The 25,443-nt window shown below is 45.8% G+C and overlaps 1 protein-coding gene across 1 annotated transcript in view; it reads right to left on the bottom strand.

Annotated features, from left to right (window-relative positions):
- Nucleotides 1–15,823, bottom strand: part of SCARB2 (scavenger receptor class B member 2) — an 83,691-nt gene extending 67,868 nt beyond the window's left edge. The window contains exon 1 of the mRNA XM_043572433.1: nucleotides 14,933–15,823. Within this exon, the coding sequence (XP_043428368.1) occupies nucleotides 14,933–15,049 (117 nt within the window). The 5' untranslated portion in view covers nucleotides 15,050–15,823. The remainder of the gene's footprint in view (nucleotides 1–14,932) is intronic.
- Nucleotides 15,824–25,443: the final 9,620 nt, after the last annotated feature.

Genomic DNA, 25,443 nt, shown 5'->3' with positions numbered 1-25,443 from the left:
TGCCTCATCAGCTGTGGTCAGGGCTCCCACAAAAGCTCCAAGAGCCGCCATCCCCCACGCTCAGCCTCACAGTGTTTCTTTCCCTATTATTGCCAGGATGGCTGATTTAGCACACTGTATTCCTTGCTAACTTATCCTGACAAGCATCCAGTGTGTGAAGACTTTCAGAGTGAGAAAGGGCTCGTGATCTGTTATTTATTAAAGTAAAGAAAATCACCTCAGAATTATGAACCTCAAAAGAGCCAGCATGAATTGACACATGGGTTAACTCCCTGAGTTTATCTTCTTTGGTTTACATCCAGCTCTTAGGCAACCAAAAATCCAAAGACAAGAAGAAGAGTTTCCAGAAAGGAGGGCACAATCCTTTCCAGAAAAGAGGGTAAAACTGGCTGTTTTTATAACAGTCTGACTTGAACTTGTTTCTCCAAATCTCAAGTCGACTAAGGCAGTTTTGAGATAGAAATAAACATTTAGCACACGGGAGTCCTTAACTAAACAAAGCAAATACAAAGCCTAACAATGAAAGCGATCCTTGACAGCCTGCCAGACTCACGCTGATGGCAGATTCTGTTTTGACCTGGGGTTCTCCTCACCATCTGTGTCTTGCTTCCACCCCTATCGCCCTCACCCGCCTCGCCCTGGCCACTCTCAGCTGAGTCCACACTCGAGCCAGGTCTCACGCCACCTTTAATTCCTTTCAAATCGTGCCCTCAAGAGTGTTGGCTTTTCCTGTACCTTTAACGTGTCTCTTTTTGTCCACTCCATTGCTAGGTGTGTGTCAAGGAATCCCTGCACAGTGGACTGCATGTTGTGTGTGTGTGTCTGTATACGCAGACCAAGTAGAGAAGGAGGAGGGAAATGCAAGGGCAGAGGGAAGTTCACACACACAGCTGCTCCAAAACAGTTGCGACTTTATCGTTACCTTCTTCATTTTTATCTTCTTCCCTGACATTCAGCTCGGGTACCATTACCACCATGGCCAGCTACTATTTACCGGATCTCTAGGAGTCAGGGGGCTGTGCTAGAGCTTTATGCCATCATCTAAGCCTTACGCTAACCCTGCAAGACAAGAATTCCCATTTTTCAGACAAGGAAATGGTGGCACTGGCTATCCCAAGTTCACGGAGCCAGTAAGTCAAGTCCAGGTCTGTGGGTCTGCAAAGCCCAGGGTTGTGTCACAAGGTACTTTAATTCATAGGTGATACATGCTGAAGGATTCAGGAACAAAGCATTGTGATGTCTGCAACTTACATTCAAATAATTTAAGAAAGAGTATATCAGAGAGAGATGAAGTAAATACGGCAAGATGTCAACAACTGATACACTGAAGTGAATCAAAATATGGCATGACACATACTCACTAAAATATTATTCATTGCTTATCTGAAATTGAAATTTGACTAGGCATCCTGTATTTTACCCAGCAGCCCTACCTCAGGGAGACAGTGAAACTATGGAGAGGCCCTCACGTAGACTCTGAGACGTTCCTGGGGAGTCAGGCCTTCCCTCTGGAGGAAAGGAAACTAGGGCAGCTGTGCGAAGTCATGTAAACTCCCGGGGCTGGAACAGACAGTGAGGGACTGAGGAAGGGGGAGCTGAGCTCCTTGTGTCCAGGTAGCTTCTCCACCGTTCATGCTAAGAGTCCCCCCAAAGCACCTCAACCTCCTGCTCTAGAATGGTCCAGACGGGGGCTTCATTTTGACCTTACGCTTCTAGTTTCTACACAAGATCCTCAGGGCATTCAACTGTATACTCCCGGGAGCTTGCTCTGCAAAGGAAGGACTCAGAAACCAACAAGTAATAACCTTAACCTCAAGCCTGGAGAATGTTTGGCACAAGAAGTCATTAATTCTGCCCAATGCAACAAACCAGTTCCCCTGAGGAGCCCTTTGCACAATTTAGACATAAAGCTGTGGCTTGGGAACAACTGCTCTTCCTCACTGACGATATTGCTGGGGCTGTGACAGTTACCAGGCAAACCCTGTAATCAACTGAGTTTTCCAGTTACGCTAAACATCAATGTAAGGTCCTAAACCAGTTTTACAATGTGACTTTGGATATTGCTTATAAATTTTAGCCAAGTAGAACATGATGAATTTTTTTTTTTACGCATAGTATTGTAGTACTACTACCTAAAGAAATATTGGAAGGATTATTGAGTCGTGTGGTGAATCTGTAGTCTCAACAACCAAATTAATCATTTAAACTGAAAAACTTATTTTCAGCTAATTAGCCAATATGTATATATGGAGAGATTTCTTTCTTTTTAAAATGTTTTTTTTTAATTTTTTTTATTTTTTTTTATAATTTTTTTTTCAACGTTTATTTATTTTTGGGACAGAGAGAGACAGAGCATGAAGGGGGGAGGGGCAGAGAGAGAGGGAGACACAGAATCGGAAACAGGCTCCAGGCTCCGAGCCATCAGCCCAGAGCCTGACTCGGGGCTCGAACTCACAGACCGCGAGATCGTGACCTGGCTGAAGTCGGACGCTTACCCGACTGCGCCACCCAGGCGCCCTCTTTTTAAAATGTTTTTAAGTTTATTTATTTATTTTTGAGGGGTGGGGGGCAGAGAGAGAGAGAGAAGGAGAGAGAGAGAGAGAGAGAGAGAGAGAGAGAATCTAAAGCAGGCTGTATGCCATCAGCATGGAGTGCAACACGGGGATCAAACCTATGAACCATGAGATCATGACCTGAGCTGATATCTAAGAGTTGGATGCATAACCGACTGACCACCCAGGTGCCCCCATATGGAGAGATTTCTACGTGACCAACAGACACAGGCCCTGTTCTCACAAAGAAACTTAGCTAAGGACACAAAATCGGCATGCATGAAGCAGTTAGTGGACAATTACGTGCAAGGCCCAGTAATTCAGCCCAAAGAAGGGCTTCTGCCTGAAATTATTTGGATCATCTCTGTTGTATGGACCCATCCTAAAATCCCCACCTGGACATCCCACAGGCTGCTGAAAGTCGATGTGACCAGAAGTGGATTTATGATTTTTCTCCCCTAACCAATCCTAAATCCTACCGATCTTACCTCCTCCTCTTTGCCATTTCTACTCTTGATCCCATAGGTGGTCTGGACTGCAGCAATACTGTGGATGGTCTCTTCTCCAGGTTCCTTTCAAGTCTGTTCTCCACCTCAGCCTCCAGAGAGTTCTATCAAAAGCGCCTATGGGAGCAGACACTCTCCCCACTGCTCACAGGATAAAGTCTGAGGTCCTTGACCTGCTGCACTAAGCCCTGCCATGATCTGATGCAGCTCATCACCTGTCATCATCTGTCATTCCCTGGTAGGCATTTTTCTGCATCAGAGACACTCAACTGCCCACCATTCCCCAGGTACAAGCTGCGTTAGCCGTGGGTGAGAGCTGACAAGACATGATAAGGCCAAAAGACACAATACTTCCAAGCCAGCCTGATAGAGATCTTTCAGGAAGGCAACACTGGGGGGCTTGTTGAACTGGCTGTCCTGGCATAAACTACTTCCAAATGATAATAAACACTGAGGGAACTGCATTAGGCTTGGATGGGAGTAAGTAATACTTTTAAGGAAACTTTCAGGACTCAAGAAGGCTCCTTGTTGTTCTTTTAGTTCAACAGAGTGCTACTTAATAATTAGACACAACTTCAGCATCCACATCACCATCTACACAGTCTAAACTCACCCAGAGAAAATTCAGGCCAACATGGGCAACCTGGCCTAACAACATGTGAATGATTCTCACTAGACTCCAGATTGATAAAACTCCCCAAATAGCAAAATACCAGTTTGCTGGTTTGCTTTGTTTTTTTTAAATTTCCTCCGTGAGGGGCACCTAGGTGGCTCAGTTGGTTAAGCATCTGACTTCCTCAGTCGGTTAAACATCCGACTTCGGTTCAGGTCATGATCTCACGGTTTCATGGGTTCGAGCCCCATGACGGGCTCTGTGCTGACAGCTCAGAGCATGGAGCCTACTTTAGATTCTGTGTTCCCCACATCTCTCTGCCTCTCCCCCTCTCATGCTCTGTCTCTGTCTCTCAAAACTAAATAAAAATTGGGGCGCCTGGGTGGCGCAGTCGGTTAAGCGTCCGACTTCAGCCAGGTCACAATCTCGCGGTCCGGGAGTTCGAGCCCTGCGTCGGGCTCTGGGCTGACAGCTCAGAGCCTGGAGCCTGTTTCCGATTCTGTGTCTCCCTCTCTCTCTGCCCCTCCCCCATTCATGCTCTGTCTCTCTCTGTCCCAAAAATAAATAAACGTTGAAAAAAAATTAAAAAAAAAAAACTAAATAAAAATATTAAAAAAAATTTTATAAAAATTCCTCTGTTAAACACACCCAATCCAGACTCTCCTAGTAATGTAAGTCATTCCCATTACTTACCTTTTCTTATTCTCTGTTGAGGTAAAAGGAATAAGCCTACCATTAGCATTCTACCCTAATTCTCTGACCTTATTTCAACTCAGGAACAAACGCATTGACTTTTTTTTATGTCACTGCTGATGAACTCATTTTGCTTTAATTGCAATCATAATAATTCACCTAATGAGATCTGACAGTTGACATTCAAATGTTAGTTCATGTGGAAGCTGCTACTCTATAAATGACAGACAGGACAGCAGGGTGGGGTAGCTTTCCCGAAAAGCTCCTGCTACCAAACACCCGCTAGAGGACTCTTTAAATGCTTCCACATAATAACAAATGTGAAACCAAGGTTGAGAACTGCCAGCCCAAAGAGAGAGAAAGCAGCCACCAGATGGAAACTTAATCAAAATGACCAGGTGAGGGGCACCTGGGTCGCTCAGTCAGTTAAGCATCTGACTCTTGGTTTTGGCTCAGGTCATGATCTCGCAGCTTTGTGAGTTCGAGCCCCGCATCAGGGTCTGTGCTGGCTCTGTGGAGACTGCTTGGGATTCTCTGTCTCTCTCTCTCTCTCTGCCGCTCCCCCCACTTGTGCTCTGTCTCTAAATAAATAAATAAATACTTAAAAAAAAAAAGGACCAGGCATTGGAGAAATAGATGTGTATGCAGAGGGTGTGGTTGAAGGAGTGACTGAGAAAGAGGATTTTAGACGTGAATACATAAGAAGTGTGGCCCATGAAAACAATGCCGGGTTCTGTGTGTAACTTGTGGAGCCCCTCTTATTATTTTACAGCCTGTTTGGTTGCAACTGTATCTCTCAAAGTCGATATAAGTGATGCGTTCATCACCTACTTCTGTCTCTGCCTCCTCTCCCTTCCATTACTGTTGATTATCAGAAGTACAGTGTTAAAAGCAACTGCTCTTAAAGTGGGGCTTGCAAGAGTGATCTCACCATTATAACAATGGCATTCTGCCTCTCTGTCTCTACAGAGTGTGAAACTCAGTGCTGAAGGGGCCAGGTGGGTGTGGCGAGTGAAGTGATGCGAGTTTGCACACTTGTGTGCATGGCAGACCCTAGCGATGATACTCATTTCTCCATAGAAATATGCCTGCTTTCATTTTTGCCAAACACATGACCCTCTGGGGCTCTTTCATTTTCCTTCTTTTACCTTGGTTTACCTTCCTTTCCTTCGTTTACCTTCGTTTACCTTCCTCTTTTGGTAACGAGGTTCAGATACAAACAGGTATTTTTCTCTACTCTAAGAGAGACAACAGGGCAGGCACAATGACAAAGGGCACCTTCCCTGCGCCTCGGAGTTAGGGAGCCAACAGGAATGAGAAGGGCCATGGGAATCAGGACGGAGGTCCCCTCTGAAGGGCAGCCCCATTCTGCTCAGACTGTGGACACAGACTAGCATGCACAGCATCCACATGTTTCAAGAGAGGCTGGAAACTTGAGTTCTTGGGTGAAGTTTCTAGATTTTAAAGGTATAGTGAGGCAATCAATGACCACTGGTCTACAGAGCGTAATGAAAGCGTGAAGCTGAAGAACAACATGAGCAATAATATGCAAAGGAAATCATCCCCGAAGATGTAAGTTTTCGTCTATTCGTCCTTCCACTCATCCGAGTAATATTTACTGAACGTGCATTTTGTGTGACGGTGCACTTGGTGGTAGGGACGATGGCACAAAGCTAAAACTGGCAGGGCCCCCACCTTCGAAAATCCCTGGCAGGGCTGAGGCTGGAGGGGAATTATGCAATAATTCAATTACGGAGATGCTGATGGTCTAGTCTAGTCTGATTAGCACACAGGGAAAGCAGGGCATTCGCTGAACCTGCATCTCTGATGACCCAAACTACCATCTTTAACCATGGACTTGTGTGGAGACCAAAGGAACATGTGTATAACACACTAGACAAAATCCTGGTGGTTTGAAGACATTAATAGCATAGTTTCCAAAGTGTTCTTACAGAAACAACAGGGATATGAAGTGATTTTTTTAAGTTATTCTAAAAATTGTCATAATTAATTAAATGAAAACTAGATCAGCAGCTCTCAGAGTGTGGCCTGAGGGCCCCTGGGGGTCCCCAAGACCCTCTGAGGGGGTCCACAGGGTTAAAAACTATTTTCCTAATAATCTTAAGACATTAGTTGCCCTTTTCATGCTCATCCCCTCATGAGTGTAGAGTGCAGTTTTCTAGAGGTCACCAGACATGTAATGATGTCATTGTTCTCTGACAGCTAATACGTGTTTGTGTATTCTTGTGCTTTAAAAATTTACCCGTTTGAATTTCTAATATTGTAAATATTGATAGATATAACTCAAACAAATGTAAGTTCTTTAGGGTCTTCAGTTTAAGAATGTAAAGGGGCCTGAGCCCAAAAAATTTGAATTAGATTATAAATTCTGTAAGCGTAGGGACTGTGTCTACTTTATTACTGTACCCACAGCTCCCAGCACATTGCCTCGCAAATGGTCCACACTCGGTAAATATTTGCTAAATAAATGAATGACTGCCAAAGTATATATGTAAATATTTTTAGATATAGACTGCAAAAACCAAAAGTAGCCTTATTTTCCTCAGTTCCTTTTGACTAGTTACCAGTTTTGATGAAAAATGGTCCCCTCATTTAGTATACTATGTATATATAGTATATACATATCTTGAAGATACAGGCCATAAATGCCTAGTCACTTGGCCAACATCCTATGTTTTCATTAATGCTCTTACAATCCCACCTGCTGATTCTTCCCCAGGAAACAAGCAAATGTCTGGCAGAACAGATGGCCCCTTTGCTGTGGCCTGACAGAATGAAATCTTGCACTTTATTAAGCAAGAAAGCAAAACGGTTCTCACAAACAACAACCTTCCCCTCCCCCCATCTTTCCTTTAATGTAAACTTGAAGAATAATAGTAATAGATAGTAGTAATATCCTCAACTAGAATTATCATCTCTCTTATATGTCAACTTTACTAGATGAAATTAAAAATAAATAGAGTGGGAACAGAAGCATCTCATTTTTGTAACATCTGTTAGCATGTGTGCACAAATAAAAACATGGAATAATTAACAATACGTTAACAGTAGTTATCTTTGTTTTATTAATTTTTGTTGCATCTGACTTTTTATAATGGCATGTATTTCCTATCAGAAAAATAAACAAAAATAAAGAATAAAATACAAAGGTTAAAAAAAAAAAAGGAAATGCCATCTGGAGGAGTGAAGATGTGGGCTGCCATAACCACCATCCAAACCAGTCACAGGCTTGATGGTTAGCTTTTTATTTTTTAGTTTTTTTAATGTTTATTTATTTTTGAGACAGAGGGTGAGTGAGAGAGAGACAGAGTATGAGCAGGGGAGGGATGAGAGAGAGGGAGACAGAGAATCTGAAGCAGGCTCCGGGCTCTGAGCTGTCAGCACAGAGCCTAACGTGGGGCTTGAACCCACGAACTGTGAGATCATGACCTGAGCTGAAGTCAGAGGCTTAACTGACTGAGCCACCCAGATGCCCCTTCATAGTCTGCTTTTCAACTTGGGTGCCAGGCCTAAGGAGTCTGATTCAGCAGGGCTGGTAGCATCTGTATTTTTTATTTTGACTTTATTTATTTAAATGTTTTTTTATCTATCTTGAGAGAGAAAGAGAGCACGTGTGCAGGCAAATGAACAGTGGAGGGGCAGAGAGAGAGGGAGAGAGAGAATCCCAAGCAGGTTCCTCGCTGTCAGCACAGAGCCCACACAGGGTTCGATCTCAGTTACTTGTGAGATGATGACCTGAGCCAAAATCAAGTCAGACGCTTAACTAACTGAGCCACCCACATGCCCTGCATCTGTATTTTTTAAACTCCATAAGCGATTTTGATGTCATTCCTAGAGTCTAGGGACCACAATGACAACTACTGGTTTACTCCATTGTCTTAGCCATTAATAATGAATGCATTCGTGGTCACCATGAATTAGTAAGATGTTGAAAGAAACATATTATGATTTTGATATCACAAGATCATGTTTCTAAAAGCCAAGGAGGGGTTGGATAATTTTGCTTAAGAGTTAAAGAATCTTGCGAGGATACTACTGCCTCTGTTTAAGGATCTATGATTTCTGCTCGTGCTGAGCCAATCACATTACTCTGTCACAAATCTGGAAGGGAGAAACCAAGAGATAAACCATGTCCATGGGAGGCCAGCAGCTGGAGTGTCACATGGGGTTGGGGCTGAGGAAGCACTGGATGAGTAAACAGCCCGGGCCCAACAAGTAAACAGAGGAAACTATTCGGTAGGGCAACCAGAGGAACGGTGGGGGGACACAGAGTGTGCCTGGGTCCTGCTAACTTTCCAGTTTCTACTGTACTCTTAGGAGGCCTTACTGTCCTGTGGTTCTCACCCTTAGACTTCCAGGAGCTTCCTCTTCCAGCTTTACAAAAAAAAAAAAGATTACCGTTCTGCAGCCAGCTTGGGTTGGCCTTAGCTTCTTGCTCCTTTTATTGCTAAGAAGTGCTAAGTGCTAAGTGCTTTATTGCTAAGAAGTGGAGGAGAATGTGGTATGTGAGGATAGAACTTATTATCCAAACCAATGATCTTTTATTTTTTTTAATGTTTATTTATTTTTGAGAGAGAGAGACAGACAGAGAGAGACACAGAAAGAGAACATTAGTGGAGGAGGGGCATAAAGGGAGAGAGAGAATCCCAAGCCGACTCCACACTGCCAGTGCAGAGCCTGATGTGGGGCTCGAACTCACAAACCATGAGATCATAACCTGAGTCAAAATCAAAAGTTGGACACTTAACTGACTGAGCCACCCAGGTATCCCAAACCAAGGATCTTTTAAACTGTAATTTTTTTAAATGTTTATTTTTGAGAGACAGAATGTGAGCAGAGGAGGGGCAGAGAGAGAGGAAGACAGAGAATCTGAAGCAGGCTCCAGGCTCCACACTGTCAGCACAGAGCCAGATGTGGGGCTCGAACCCATGAACCCTGAGATTAGGACCTGAGCCAAAGTCAGATGCTTAACTGACTGAGCCACCCAGGTGCTCCAAACCAAGGATCTTTTAAAAGAAAAGAGGGTGCCAGTAATTATGCCAGGACAACAGGTGTAGATAAATCAGGACTGTTGCAGGCAACAGAGTATATGCTCATCCGTGGGGTGGGAAAAGTGATTTAGGAGACCCAGCTTGCATGCCTAACCCTACCCCTTCCCCTCCATCCAACCTCTGATAAGTCAGTTATTTAATTTCTAGTGGCACATAAATATAAAGGCAGTTTGATGCTCACCATCATATTTAAAAACTGACATAGGCTTGGGGCCGCCCAAGTGGCTCAGTCAGTTGAGTGTCTGACTCTTGATATTGGCTCAGGTTGTGATCTCCTGGTTCGTCAGTTCGAGCCATCATCGGGCTCTGCACTGGACGTGAGAAGCCTGCTTGGGGTTCTCTCTCTCCCCCTTTCTCTGCCCCTCCCCTGCTCACGCTCTCTCTCTCTCCCTCTCTTTTTCTCTGTCCTTCTCTCTCTGTCCCTTCCCTGCTTTCTCTCGCGCACTCGCTTGCTCTCCCCCTCTCGCTAAATAAATTTTTTAAAAAACTGGCACAGGCTCAGGTTCCTTGACTGTAAAATAACAGATTAAGTGGTGCTTAAGGTTTTTTCTTATTCTAAGGTCCTAAGTCGTCATAACCCTGAAAACAGGCAATTCAGGAGATGCAAGAAAGATCCTTTTAAGATTGGATACAGTTGATTGTCTTTACATACACATACGTGAAGATGTTTAACTAATTCAACTGTAAAAAAGAAGACCCCCACATATTCACCTTTAATGTTATTTGGTTAATTTAGCGGTGATCGTATCTCATTTTTTGAGGCATCAGCAGAACGGCTCCCAAGTTACATGGCTCCTAAAAGAGGCTAGCTGATGTCGCTTGCCCAGAGCCTCAGGTCCCAGCCAAGGATAAGTATATTTGTCCTGTTCATCTCATCCCTGACACCGAATGCTTTCACCCTTCCTTGGCCTGAGTACAGGAAGGAAAACCTGTGAGCCGTCTCTTTTCTTATCACTGGTTCCCTTGCCAGCCCATTTCTTCTGCACCAGCCCTGACTCTGGCTGGCACTGCAGCCCCATTTCTGGGAGGCGTTCAAACTGTCCATGCGTCTAAGGGCAAGCTTAATATTCTGAGCTGCAATGTTGCTCTTAAACAAAGCTCACACGCCTGAGGCACAGAATCTCAGAAGTCTGGAGCTAGAAGGAACCTTCTCTCGACATAAGCTTCAGTTCACAGATGAGAAAACGATAGTTGAAAACAGTCACAAATGTTACTATCTGGGCCCTCCGCAAGGTGCTTTTTTCCAGCAATCCTTTTACTTCACTCCTGGCGACAACTCTAAGGCAGGTGTTATTTCAAAATGAGAAACCCAAGGTTTTTTGAGGGGTTCAATATTCACTACTGGGCTTGCTCAACTTCACCCAAGTATTTCATAATGACAGAAACAAAGAATGTTAACCAAGTTCTGCTGATTCCTAGAACACTGCTCTTTCAACTACAATGATCAAATGTGAGGCAACAGGCATTTGTTGTGTACCTACCGGTGTGTGCTGAGTGCCAGGACAATTAGGGGGGTCATCAAAGGAGACAGAACGTAAAAATCTGCCCTCCCGGGTTCCAAGGAGGAAAAAGAGGTTAAATGGTTTCTGCAAAGCTCTGTCTTCAGGAAGTCAATACGCTTGAGAGAGAAGGCCTGGTTAGTGCTCAGAATATCCTCTAAGAAGTGGGTGTGAGCAGACAACGAGGGAGACATTACTGTGCCTGTTTTGCAATTGAGAAAACTGAAGCAGAAAGAATTACAGGACTTGCTCAATACAAGGCGGTAACCAGCGAGGCCAAGAATGGAGCCAGGGGCACCTGGGTGGTTCAGTCGGTTGAGCATCCAACTCTTGATTTTGGCCCAGGTCATGAATTCAGGTGTCGTGGGATCGAGTCCTGCGTCAGGCTCCATGAGCATGGAGCCTGGTTAGGATTCTCTCTCTCTTTCCCTTTGCTCCTCTCCCCCGGATCATTCTCTCTCTCTCTCACTCTCTCTCAAAAAAAAACAAAAACAAAAACAAAAAATAAACAAAGAATGGAGTCAAATTGTCTTGGTTCCTTCCACTCTATTCACCGGCCAAAATTTAAATCTCCCTTTAATCTTAAAATCTCCCTGCAAATTATTCTAATAGGGATTATGTTACTTTGCTTCTCACAATTAGCCAAACCTATTCATTTGAATTTTTCCCCTTTCCTGTCTTCTTTCTTTCTTTCTTTCTTTCTTTCTTTCTTTCTTTCTTTCTTTTTATTTTTGGGACAGAGAGAGACAGAGCATGAACGGGGGAGGGGCAGAGAGAGAGGGAGACACAGAATCGGAAACAGGCTCCGGGCTCCAAGCCATCAGCCCAGAGCCTGACGCGGGGCTCGAACTCACGGGCTGCGAGATCGTGACCTGGCTGAAGTCGGTCGCTTAACCGACTGCGCCACCCAGGCGCCCCATCTGTCTTCTTTTTTGATATAGACCAGTCAGGGCATGGAAAATCTTCAGATGAAAAAAAACAAAAACAAAAAAAAAAAAAAAACGAAAAAAAACAAACTGGGAGTATCAGACTAGATTACATTATATTAAGGTCAAGTTAACTATATTAAGGTCAAGAACCGTTCCATAATGATACTAATGGAAAGAATGACAGCAGCCGTAACTGATCACCTATCCTCTGCCTGATACTGTCCCGGGTGCTTTACACAGATGACCTCCCTCAGTCCCACAACAGCACACACAGAGGTAGGGTTTGTGGGAAGCTTATACAGTGTGAGGAGACCCTTCCTAAGAAAAAAGAAAATTTTGGATACAGAATTAGGTGGAGGCTGTTGGAAGGGCCTGTGCACGTGAGGGCCTCAAGCATAAGCTTTGTGTGCTTCATGGTAAATGCACCACTGTGCCTAAGATAGCTAACATCCTTACTTTCCCAAGAAATGAAATTGAGGCTCATGGTACTTCAGTAACTTGCCCAGAATCAAAAAGCTTGCAAATAGTAAGGTCAGGATTTGAATACAGGATGTCTGACTTCAAATCTCATATATTTTTCCTTTGCTCATGTGGGTTCTAACAAAAATAAAACTGACTCACAAAGCACTAAAGATATGCCATGAAAATTACCCATTTTCCCTAATAATTCCTACAACCTCTCTATTTTTGTGAGTTGTTTTTATCCTCATTTACAGATGGGGAAACCCAGAATCAGGAAGCCTAGCCCAAGGTCATGCAGCTAGAGCATGGTGGACCAGGACTGATGTCTAGGGGTGTAGACCACAGAGTCCTTACTCTGTCCCACTATCCCAGGCCACCACACTGCAGGTGACCAGGGAGAACAGAATGGTAATGATGGTCATGCATGCCCTCTGGCCGATTTGGCAACATTCCTGTCCACTGGAACTAGCCCTGTCATTTAATTGTATATGCCACCTTGCACGGTGTTCTTTAACGGGGTTGGGCAATTCTGAAAATCCACTTCCCCTGTACTATGATTTATTAGTCTGATCAGAGTCCATTCCGCACAGAGAAAACCAGACAAAAAAGCCAATCACCAAGTATCAGTGCAAACTCAAGGCCCAGGCAAGCTGCCGTACAGCCACCTCCCTACCTGTCCATGAAATGGAGACCCACAGAGCATCTGAGGGCTGGTAACATCTGAGGCACCAGGGAGACAGCTCCTCTCATAGGGCTCTTCTGAAACAGCCTTTTAAAGCCACACAAGAAGATTCACATAGGGACTGTAATTGCATTGCTTAACTCTGGTCATCCAGGGAAGGGTTTATATCCCTAAACAATCTTGCCATGGATTTGCAGGTGGCCAAGAGCAGAAAAGATGCTGTTTAGTTTTCTTCCTTCATGGGTACTCAGGGAAAACAGTGGTCTTTGAGAAGCTCAGACAGTGGGCTTCATCTTCCCTTAATAATGTGAACTTAGGGGCGCCTGAGTGGCTCGTTGGTTAAATGTCTGACTCTTAATTTCGGCTCAGGTCATGATCTCACGGTTCATGGGATCAAGCCCCATGTGGGGCTCTGCACTGACAGCATAGACCCTACTTGGGATTCTCTCTCTTCCTCTCTCTCTGCCCCTCCCTCCCTCTCTCTCTCTCTCTCATTCTGAAAATAAATAAGTAAACTTTAATAAAAAATGTGAACTTAATGTTTCCTTAACATAAACTTTAAATTATGCTTTACCATGACTTTTTTTTTTTTTTTATTTACCTTTAACTGCCAGATTTCAAGTAACTGATGGCTTTTCATGACCTCTATTAAAGGAACATGTCTGGGGGCACCTGGGTGGCTCGGTGGGTTAAGCAGCTGACTTCGGCTCAGGTCATGATCTCATGGTCCGTGAGTTCGAGTCCCGCATCGGGCTCTGTGCTGACAGCTCAGAGCCTGGAGCCTGTTTCAGATTCTGTGTCTCCCTCTCTCTCTCTGCCCCTCCCCTGTTCACGCTCTGTCTCTCTCTGTCTCAAAAATAAATGAACATTAAAAAAAAATTTAAAAAAAATAAAGGAACATGTCTGTTGCCACCTGGATGACACAACTTGACTGGGAGTTCAGTGATCAAACTGTTTTGTTTTTGTTTTTTAATCCATCCAGCAGCAAGTGAAAACCAGTGGCAGAAATTAAACTTGTGGTTATCGGAGCTAACAAGAAAGGCTGCTCCAATTTTTTTTTTTTTTTTTTAAGGAAAAAGTGATCCCAGTAACTCTCTCTTGTTCCTCTTTCCACACAGATTGGTGGATGTGTGTGAAAGGGCAGAAGGAATCAGCACTGGTAAAGTCAAATGACCCACACGTCTTCTGAAATGATCAGCTCTCCAGGCCACTCATCTAGGCTAAAAGACAGGTTCAGATTCTTTCGAGAACCTCAATGCATCCTTGCCTGAAGTTTATGGTAATTTAAGAAGAACAAGAATCCAAAGTGAGACAAAGCAACACAGAGGATGGGTACAAGATACCACATGCTTAGTTGGAAGGTACCCTGCGGAGACTCTGATGGACTGAAATGTTACCCAGTCCAGAGGCCTGCCCTCTCTGCTGACTGCCCTGCCCAGTCCAGGAAGGCAAGCACACAATAGACCGCACGCCGCTTCTCATTCACAGCCCTACACCACTTCAAAGGCCACAGCAAGCAGCCAAGAAACCTGCCTGGGCTGTGGTGTTTTTCATTTAGTTTTGTTTTTTCATGAAGTGGGTGGGAAATATGTTTGGGCCGAGCTGAGACTGGGGCGTAGAGAGGGCGTGGAGGGGTATGCAAATGATAGAATGTAAGTGAAAGCTTAAAAAAAAAAAGTCTAGACCCATAATTTTATCCTATTATTCCTCCCCATCCTTCTTGAACCCTTACCTACCAATCTCGAGAAGACAAATACGAAAGGAGGGCTCTCGTCGGGAGGGTCTGCCGGGGTGCAGATGTTCTTTGCAGGAGGTACAGCAGTCGGAGGGTGGGCTGGAAGTGTCCCCCGCCCAACACGGGAGCGCGCGCGCGTACACACACACACACACACACACACACACACACACACCTCGCCAGCCTCACCTTCTCGATGGTCTGGTCCACGGCCTTCTGGAAAACCCGAGCCACCAGCAGTGTGACGCTGGTCACCAGCAGGAGCAGGGACAGCGTCCCGACCGTGTAGAAGCAGCACCTGCCCATTTTGCGCGCCGCTCCCGGGCCGGGCCTCGCGGGCCGGCGACTCGACAGGAAGGAGGGAGGGGCCGCGGCTGCAGCGGCCTGAACACCCGCGACCCCGAGGTGCCCGCGGTCCCGGCTCTGCGCGCGGCTCCCGGCTCCGCGGCTGGGCTCCGGCTCCCGCGCGCCTGCCTGGAGGCCCGGGGAGGGGACGACCCGCTTCGGTTTCGGTTTCCCTCGCTCGGGCAGTCGGGCGCCGGCCCCGCTTAGTCAGGAGCGAGAGAGGGAGCGCGCAGGGCGGTGACGCTCGCCGGCCGGGTTCGCCGCAGCCCCGGGAGGCGACGGCCAGCAGCTGCGCGGGGAAACGGGCGGGGCGGAGGCTGAGCCCGCAGTCATGTGCCCCGCGGCGGCAGCCGCGATTCGGCCCGAGCGAGCCGCGCGCGTCCCGGGCGGCCCCCCGGCGCTGCGGCTCACGGACCGCGGCCGAGCCCAGATGCGCCCCCGCCTCCGCGACGCTGGCCCGCCCGGGTCACTCCGGAAATTCGCCTGGACTCCCACGGCCATTCACACAGACGCTTCGCACGAGTGAACTGCGGACCCACCAAGTGCCAAGCACTGGGGATGCGGGGTGGATACCAAATTGCCCCTGCTCTAGACAGGCTCACCAGTTAGCAGGACACTGTTACAGCAGTTCATGCACAATGTTACAAGTGCTCTTCCGAGGTGCGTGCTGAGATCTGTGCCCGCAAGCGTGTTCTGCCCCCCGGGAGGGCGGGGGGGGGGGGCACCTAGGACCCCACAATTGAAATGGATCTTGGGGAATGTGGAAGGGGTGTGTGCAAGGGTGTGAGAGGTATTTCAAGGAGCGGAAAAAAGTGTGCTAAGACATTGGGGGTAAAAGAGCAAGATTGAAGGAAGAAAGAAAAATTCCTTTTGAGTCTAGGTTCAGGTGTGCAGAGTGCAGGGTGGGAGGTGTTTAGGTCCCTTAGGGTCAGACTCTGAAAGGCTCTTTGTGTCCCCTAGAAGAGTTGGGACTTTATCCCTCAGCTGTGAGACGCTACAGTAAGAAGCCTCAAGCAAGTGGCCGTGACACTGTTCCTATTTGCTTTGCTCACCATTATGTCCCAGGCACACAGGCTAAAGCCTGCACACAGCAGGGACTCAATATTAGTTGAATGAATGTCAACTATATGCCAGCCTTTGGTTAGGTGCTTACAGACACCCATTATTTAAACTCACAGCAACCTTGTGACCAGGTGGCTGTTGGTCCCATTCCCCAACACCCCCCCCTTCCGACCCCCCACGGCCAAAGCAGGGCTACACATTGCCACTCTGCAAGAAACTGAGAAGGGAACATAGCCAGAGAGCTGGACCCAGGATACAGGTGTGACCTATGTAGACAGGCAAGGAAGGAAGGTTGAGTGGAAGGAAGCTTCTTATACTACAGTGCAGCTCTAACAGAGTTCCTCAAGGCTGTAGGGGGTCCTCAAGCTAAACTGGCCTGTCCCAGGAGTCCAGCATCTCCCAGGAATAGACCTCTTGCACTCAGTCATGGGATAGGAGCAGCCCCAGGAAAATGGCCTCTGCACCATGCTGGGGATGAATATCAGAGGACGGATGTCAATTCTCAGCCTCTGGGACAGATCTGTGGGTCACTTATGTTCTGCACTGGAAGATCTGACAAGTGCGTTTTCTTGGTCACTATTGTATTATTTTTCCCATCTGATACACAAGGACACCATGGCTCTGAAAGGTAAGTAACCTAACAAGCTCAACCGGTTGCTGAATGGTGGAGCCTGTCTAGACAAGAATGCTCACCTGGTAGCCTCCAAAGCTCCTGCCTTTTCTACCCTGTGCATTGCTGCCTCCCAGCTGCCATCAGTGAGAATCTGCAGACAGGGAGTTCACTGGGGAGACTTTGTTAAGGACTTGGTGAGATGATTAAAAATGATGGCAAATTCTTTCACATTCCAGCTATGAGGTGGGGTCTTCACCTTTTACCTTTGAATTTGGGCCGAATTTAGGGATTTGTTAAACCAATGGAATATGGTAGAAATCACATATCCTGGAACTTCTGAAACCAGATGAAAAAGGCCTTGTAATTTCTTTCTGCCTGGGCATCTGGAAATTTTGGAGCCCTGAGCCACCATCAGGTCTAGCTATCCTGAGAACTCCATGCTGGAGAGAACACAGGAGAGACCGCAGGGAGATGGCCTGAGCATGCAGGAAGAGAGATGCCCAGCCAGCCCCCTGTGGTACCCAGCCATTTGAGTCATGGGCCCTAGACATATGGAGCACAGTGGCCCCTGCCTTGCCCTGCCTGAAATGCAAAATAAAGGATTGTTGCTGTTTTAATCCACTAAGGTTTAGCCTCATGTGTTACTCAGGTTTAGATAACTGGAACAGACCTAAACCTGGGGCATTGACAGTGACAATGGTGCCCAATCCCAGCTCTACCCAGCTGCAGCTACCAAAGGTCTTTAAGCAGCAGCCCCCAAGAACCAGGCCTGGGGGTGGGGTGGGGTCTGGAATGAGAAACTCTTTCAAGCCTTGGTGCCTGGTGGTCCCCAGTCTTCATGTGCCCACAATCAGCAGCATTTGCCTACCCCCAGACCTGCCGTGGGAATGCTCTGTCATGTCCCCCCTCTGCTCCAGATCCCAGATATCTACCTTAGCTCTCCCTGTGCCCTTGTTTGCTTCGGGGACCATGCTAGCCCACTCACCCTTGCTCGTCCCCTTCCTAGGCAATGGTTGGGGTCCTCGGCAGATGGTGGGTGTCCTCTCCCTCATTAACTAGAAAAAAGATCTGGTAAACTTCCTTCCTATTTGGCTCCCAGCACTTCACGCTCAAATTGAACCCTTCCTCCCCTGTATCCCACTAATACTGGATTTTCTGTTTGCTAGCTCTATTCTTGAGAGCAACCTCTAACACCCACTGCAGCCCTGGGCCACCAATCCCAGTGCACTCTTCCTTATAATTGTTCATTGAGGTTCCTTTTTGCCTCTTGTCTGGGCCACTAGAGGAGTAACAGACTACGCGGATGGAGAGATGGGCCCAGATTTGATAAATACATCTTGGTGTGGCAAGAGTCTCTGAACAAGGGTTTTCACCTCTGATACCCTCAGTCTGAGGCTCTCTCGCTCAGGCAACATGACTCCATTGTTTCAACTATGTCAGGCGGTTCGTAAGCTGCTTCCCCTTTAAAACTCTGGTCCAAACTGGACAAAAACCTCTTTCTTGGTTCCTCTTAGTACAGCTGACCAGACTAGCATTTAAAAAATGTACCAAACACTAACAGAGAACAAAAAGGACCTAATTACAGAAAATATAAACAGCTTTAAAAAAAACCCAAAAAACGCATGTTCCCCAAATAGCAGTCTGTGATCCCACAGCAATTTCTGTCATATCATAAAGAGCTGACACAGCTTTGTAGCGCCTGGCCTGGCTGTCTTTCTGTTCAGGTCTGTCTTTTTCTCCACCCCATGGCAGCTACAGATAGGGACTATGCCCAAAGCCCCCAAATTCTCATACAAGCTTCCCAAAGCCCCTTGGAACATCCTCCTTATTTCTGATCTATAGGATGTGTCACCTCCACTGCTAATTGGCATTAATAAAAATTTCCTCGTGCTATAGAATCATTTCACTCCACAGGTGAGACTCACCTCTACATATAGGGAGTGGTGACTCCAAGGCAGATACACAGACTAATAGCCCCTAATAATCACTCTCTAGAGGGTCAGGTGGTGTGGGAAGAGATTCCTGCTGCCACTGGTTAGATGAGGAGGCTGGCGCCCTGGAAGGGAGACAATCAGGAATGTTCCCAGTGACCTCTCTATTCCTAAAATCAGAAAAACAGGAACTTGAGAAGAACGAGTGCCCTTGTGAATGACTATTTCATAGTCATTCACGACTCGGGAAGAGAAAAAACTTCACAAACTCTTAAGAAAGTTTCCAGGACAACAGACTCTGAGACAGGAGAAGCAAGAAGGGCTCTTCGGGCCCCACATTAAATTTAGAATATGGATATATGCAAAAGAGGTTAATCATATCATCATTGCGGACTTTTGCGTGAAAAGTGTTAACATGTTCAATGTCAACATTTAAAGCGCACCACATTTTTAACAGGTGTGGTAGACAATCTCCAAACCTGACAGTCAACAACTCTTCCTTTCTCTGTAGGCTCCTACTGCTCCTGGAATCAAAGGTGGTGTTTCTTCTTTCACCCCTTAAGTCCAGGCTGGTCTTGTGACCTGCCTCACCCAGGAGAATGGAATGGAATGGAATGGACAGTGTGCCAATTCCCGGTCTAGGCCCTCAGGGGCCTGGCAGCTCCTTCCTTCACCTTGCAATCCAACTCCCATGGTGGAAGCTCAGACTAGACCACTGGGTGATGAGAGGCCACCCAGAGCGAGACTCTGGAGAGTGAGAGGCCATCAGCGATGTCCCAGCCCATCTAAGCCCCCAGATGAATACAGGCATATGCCACGTGGAACAGAGACGACGAGCCATCCCTGCAGACTCTACACAGCAAATGAATGGCTGTGTAGTTTGTGAGGCTGTGATAGATAACCGAAACACCCTTTTTGTTATTTATTAATTTTTTTAGTATTCCAGGAGCCTGAAACAGAATGGAAGTGCCCTAGGTGTTCCTTACTTTGTGATAGGCTTGGCTCCAAGAGGTTTCTAAAGTTCCTGGCTTTCTTACTATTATTTGAAGGTGATCTATAAAATGTACCATCACACCCTCATGATTTGACATTTGTTATTTCCTTTTTTTTTAAGTTTATTTTTGAGAGAGAGAGAGAGAGAGAGAGTACAAATGGGAGAGGGGTAGAGAGAGACAGAGGGAGGGAGAGAATCCCAAGCAGGCTCTATGCTGTCAGTGCAGAGTCCAACGCGGGGCTTGAACCCATGAACCATGAGATCACGACCTGAGCCAAAATGAAGAGTGGGACACTTAACTGACTGAGCCACCCAGGTGCCCCGATATTTGTTATTTCTAAACATTTGTGGAGTGCCCTTAACCTGAGCAATGCACGATTCATAGGAAAAAATTTCTCTTTCCATCCTTCTGATCTCACCAGTCACCCCAAACTTCTAACATTTACAGAATTTCCTTATGAGACAAGTTACAGTCCCCTGGACTAGAGCTTTCTTATCATTTATATATCCCACTCCGAGAGTGCCAGAGCAGAAGGGGTCTGTCCATGGCCCTGTCTGCTGCCTCTTCAGCCAGGAAACCCTGTGGCTTCCCCGTCACCATCTTTGCACCCTAAGTTAAAGGAGTCTTTTCTAGTTTGTGTGGGTTTTATCCTGCTGAGGGTCATGCAGAAGGAAGAATCCTCCTCTTCAAATTATGTTTCTTTTCTTGTTCCTCTAAGGATGCAGAGTTTTTGAAATGTAACAACTGGGAAGGCACAGCCTATTTGCTTTGTTCTCCCCCCCCCCCCCCCCCCCCCCCCGCCCCAAGCCACAGGCCATAGTCTCTTCTGACAGAATGTGTGTGTGTGTGGGGTGTGTGTGTGTGTGTGTGTGTGTGTGGTGGGGAGCATGGGGTGGGGGCAGAGGAGCACAGAGGAGGAAAGAAATAGTGGGCAGAAAATGGTTATTATGTCCCTGGTATTATGCACTGCTTGTATGTGTGCAGGCAATGTAGTAGATGCTGGGCCTGCCTTACTTCATTTAACAGGGCATTTAACAGAGCCCTGTAGATACTGGATCTCAATTTTAAAAATGAGGAAACTGGAGTGCCTGGGTGGCTCAGTCAGTAAGCATCTGACTCTTTGGTTTTGGCTCAGTCACAATCTCGTGGCTTTGTGGGTTTGAGCCCCACATCAGGCCCTTTGCTGAAGGTGTAGAGCCTGCTTGGGATTCTCTCTCTCTCCCTCTCTCTCTGCCCCTCCTCTACTGGTGCTGTCTCTGCCTCTCAAAATAAATAAACTTTAAAAAAATTTTTTTAATAAAATTAAAAAATAAAAATGAGGGAACTGAAGCACAGAGAGGTTGACAAATTAGTTCAAAGTCACATGGCCAGTAAGAAGAAAAGCTAGTACTGAAACCCAAGTCCCTCACACAGGTAAGCTGGGCTCTTGGCCACTTAAGTCCTGACTGGGACTTCCAGCCTCAGGTTTTCTGAGAGCAAAAGGAAGGCAGTGAAATTGGTTATAAAAAAGGGGGTGGGGCACCTGAGTGGCTCAGTCAGTGAAGCGTCTGACTCTTGATTTCAGCTCAGGTCGTGACCTCACGGTACATGAGATTGAGCCCTGCCTCTTGGGATTCTCTCTCTCTCAAAATAAACAAATAAGCATTTAAAAAAGGAAGGAAGGGGGCGCCTGGGTGGCGCAGTCGGTTAAGCGTCCGACTTCAGCCAGGTCACGATCTCGCGGTCCGTGAGTTCGAGCCCCGCATCAGGCTCTGGACTGATGGCTCAGAGTCTGGAGCCTGTTTCCGATTCTGTGTCTCCCTCTGTCTCTGCCCCTCCCCCGTTCATGCTCTGTCTCTCTCTGTCCCCAAAATAAATAAACGTTGAAAAAAAAAATAAAAAAAATAAATAAAAAAAAAATAAAAAAAGGAAGGAAGGAAGGAAGGAAAGAAAGAAAAAGAAAGGAGAGAAAGAAAGAAAGAAAGAAAGAAAGAAAGAAAGAAAGAAAAAGAAAGGAAGGAAGGAAGGAAGGAAGGAAGGAAGAAAGAGGTGCCTGGGTGGTTCAGTCAGTTAAGCATCCGACTTCTGCTCAGGACATGAACTTGTGTTTTGTGAGTTTGAGCCCCGCATCGGACTCTGTGCTGACAGCTCAGAGTCTGGAGCCTGTTTCAGATTCTGTGTCTCCCTCTCTCTCTGCCCCTCCCCTGCTTACACTCTGTCTCTCCCTCCCAAAAATAAATAAGCATTAAAAAATTAAAAAAAAAAAAAGCTGTGACCATATCATCATTCTCAGTGACATGGTCAACCAGGAGGGGCAGTGAGGTTGACATTATCTGTTTGAGAGAGCATATTTCTGCCTGCCTAAACTTGATGTTGGACTAGGATGGCAAGCCAGGAATGAGCTGCAGGTTGCCCTCAGCCTCAAGGTAGCTAAAATATAATTTCCAGTGTATGCCCTGATGTGAAAAGTATTATCTCTTGTCATTTGAGGTAGTTTGATGGTACTTTCTAGAAGCAAATGAGGTTTGAGTTGTGTTTAGACACTTGCTCAACTCAGTGTGGCATATTATAAAATATCAGGGCTATCTGTTGCTGCACATTATGAAATCAGGGCTAAATAAACAACCCAAGAGTTTACAGTTATTATTTTATGATTTACTGCATGGGTAGAAGTTGTTTTAAATGAAAAAGTCAAGTTTACTCAGTATCTATCTGGGCCAGGGGTAAGGTGGGAAGAAGGGGGGAAGCGGGGGGTGGGCAATGGGGCATAAAGAGGGTCCTGCCAGGGGCTGCCCTGAGTGGTAGAAAGGGAGAGTTTGGGACTGTGGGAAGGGCTGGGAGTGGGGGTTAAGATACTAAATTCTGGAAAGGGTAAAAATAAGACCTGTCCCTCACCTCTAGCCTAGAGCCACATTCCTTGGACCTCTTTGAAATTATTACCCAGAAGCCTCCTGTGTGAATCCCACATCAAAAAAGATTGCTATTCAGTTAACTTTACAACTATTGGTTTAGAAATATTTCCAGTTCCCTGATAAATAGCAAACACTGTCTTTGGAGCCTCAATGAAAAATGTTTTAGAATATTCATGACTCGTGATTGCTTCCTCTATACTGCAAGCTATCTTGAGTAGCACTGTTTTCCTGCATTTCTCATTAAGCCGGAGGAGAAAGGATACCAATCATGCTTTTTTTAAAAAAGTTAAACATAGCCTTACCATATATTCCAGAAATTCCACTCAAATTTGCATCCAGAAGGATTGGAAAATAGGTACTCAAATAAATATTTGTACATAAATGTTGATAGCAATACTATTCACAATAGCTAAAGGGGAAAACAACCTAAATGTCTTGGCCAATGAACAGATAAACAAATGTGTTATATAGACACAGGGGAATATGATTCAGCCACAGGAAGGGACAAAGTACTGATATATGCGACAACATGGAAGAATCTTGAACACAGTACGCTAGGTGAAAGAAGAGAGACACGAAAGGTCACATAGCATATGATTCGATTTATGTGAGATATCCAGAATAAGTAAATTCACAGAGACACAAAAAAGATTGGCAGTTGTCAGGGACAGGGGGAGGAGGAAATAAGGAGTGACTGCTTGGTGGGCACAGGGTTTTCTTTTGGGATGATGAAGTTTTGGAACTAGCTATCACACTGTTGTACAACAATGAAATTTTGGAACTAGATACTGATGTCACTGAATTGTGTGCTTTAAAATAGTTAGCTTTATGTTATGTGAATTTCACTTCTGTGAAAAAATACATCTCACATTGGACTTTCATGAGACAATGGGGGAGAATACGGAAGAGATGTGTAGATATCAAATACCCCCAACGGTTGTTTTTTTCTTTCTCATATGCCATTTTATTTGAGTGATAATCACTCTTTGAATAAGATCTTTTGAAAATTCAGTGATGGTAAAACAATTCTAGAAAGTGCTAGCTCCTTTCTTCCCCAGGGAGAAGATAAAAGGGATAACCAGTTATAAGTACATTCTCTGTTGTATAAGAAGCAGGACAATCCAAGAATGTGTGTTCACCTGGGGTCAGCAGGGACCCCAGAAGCTTCCTCATCGTCTCAGCAGAGACAGCACCCATGAGACTGGCAACTTCCTCTCAGCTTTCCTGACCTCCTCATGGGAGACTATCCACAGCTTCTCAGGATCGCCAGGTACAGGGCAGCTGGCATTCTTAATCAACTCCAATAAAGAGGCAAAACTCTGGGGAGCCTGGCTGGCTCAGTCAGTACAACATGCGACTCTTGATCCTGGGGGTGTGAGTTTGAACCCCACATCAGGTGCAAAGATTACTTAAAAATACAATCTTAAAAGAATGAGAGAGGGGCACCTGGGTGGCTCAGTTGGTTAAGCATCTGACTTCAGCTCAGGTCATGATTTGCGGTTCATGGGTTTGAGCCCCACATCAGGCTCTGTGCTGATAGATCAGAGCCTGGAGCCTGCTTCAGATTCTGTGTCTCCCTCTCTCTCTCTGCCCCTCCTCTACTTGCACTCTGTCTCTCTCTCTCAAAAATAAATACACATTAAAAAAAATTTTTTGGGGGGGGCGCCTGGGTGGCGCAGTCGGTTAAGCATCCGACTTCAGCCAAGTCACGATCTCGCAGTCCGTGAGTTTGAGCCCCGCGTCAGGCTCTGGGCTGATGGCTCAGAGCCTGGAGCCTGTTTCCGATTCTGTGTCTCCCTCTCTCTCTGCCCCTCCCCCGTTCATGCTCTGTTTCTCTCTGTCCCAAAAATAAATAAACGTTGAAAAAAAAATTTTTTTTTTTAAAGAGAGAGAGAGAGAAGAGAGAGAGACAAAATCTTAAATCCAGAAGGCCTGGCACTGTGCCATATGTTTACTCCTTTACAAACTAGGCCACTTTCTCACACTTGTCCTACAAAAAGGGAGATTTATTCTGGTGGTGAGAGGATTGGGGGTAGAGAAAGAAGGGGTGGTGGGGAGTAGCTTTCTCCTCTAGAACAGAAGCTTCACACTGTCCACCAGCCTTGACCCTGGTGTTGTGAGTTCTCTTTTTCACTGATAAAACCTATTCTTTAACCTATGCTGGGTGATATTGTGGAATTAGTTCCAAACTCTTTAACAATAGGTGACAACCCTGAGGGAACTATCTGGCATACTGATATCTGTGTGTGAAACCTAAAAACGAAACTGCACATTTAAGAATGAAGGTCCTTGGCCATTATCAAAAAAACAAAAACAAAAAATAAGAAACAGAAAAATAACAAGTGTTGGTGAGGATGTGGAAAAAAGAGAACACTTGTGCACTATTGGTGGGAATGTAAATTGGTGCAACCACTGTGGAAAACAGTATGGAGGTTCCTCAAAACATAAAAAATAGGGCCGCCTGGATGGCTCCGTCGGTTAAGTGTCCAACTTCGGCTCAGGTCATGGTCACGCGTTTCATGAGTTCGAGATCCACGTCGGGCTCTGTGCTGACACCCTGGAGCGCAGAGCCTGCTTCAGATTCTGTGTCTCCTTCTCCCTCTATCCCTCCCCGGCTCACGCTCTCTCTGTCTCAAAAATAAACAGACATTAAAAATTTTTTTAATAAAAAAATAAAAATTAGAACTTATTGCGTGACTCCAGGATTCCCATTTCTAAGTATGTATTAAAAGGAATGGAAATTAGGGTCTCAAAGAGATACATGCACCCCTGTGTTCACTGCAACACTATTCACAATAGCCAAGACATGGAAGCAATCCAAATATCCATCAGTGTCTGGATGGATAAAGAAAATGTGGCATAC

Source organism: Prionailurus bengalensis, chromosome B1 (genome assembly GCF_016509475.1).
Source record: "Prionailurus bengalensis isolate Pbe53 chromosome B1, Fcat_Pben_1.1_paternal_pri, whole genome shotgun sequence".
NCBI lineage: Eukaryota > Metazoa > Chordata > Mammalia > Carnivora > Felidae > Prionailurus > Prionailurus bengalensis.
This window is presented reverse-complemented; position numbering and strand designations above follow the sequence as displayed.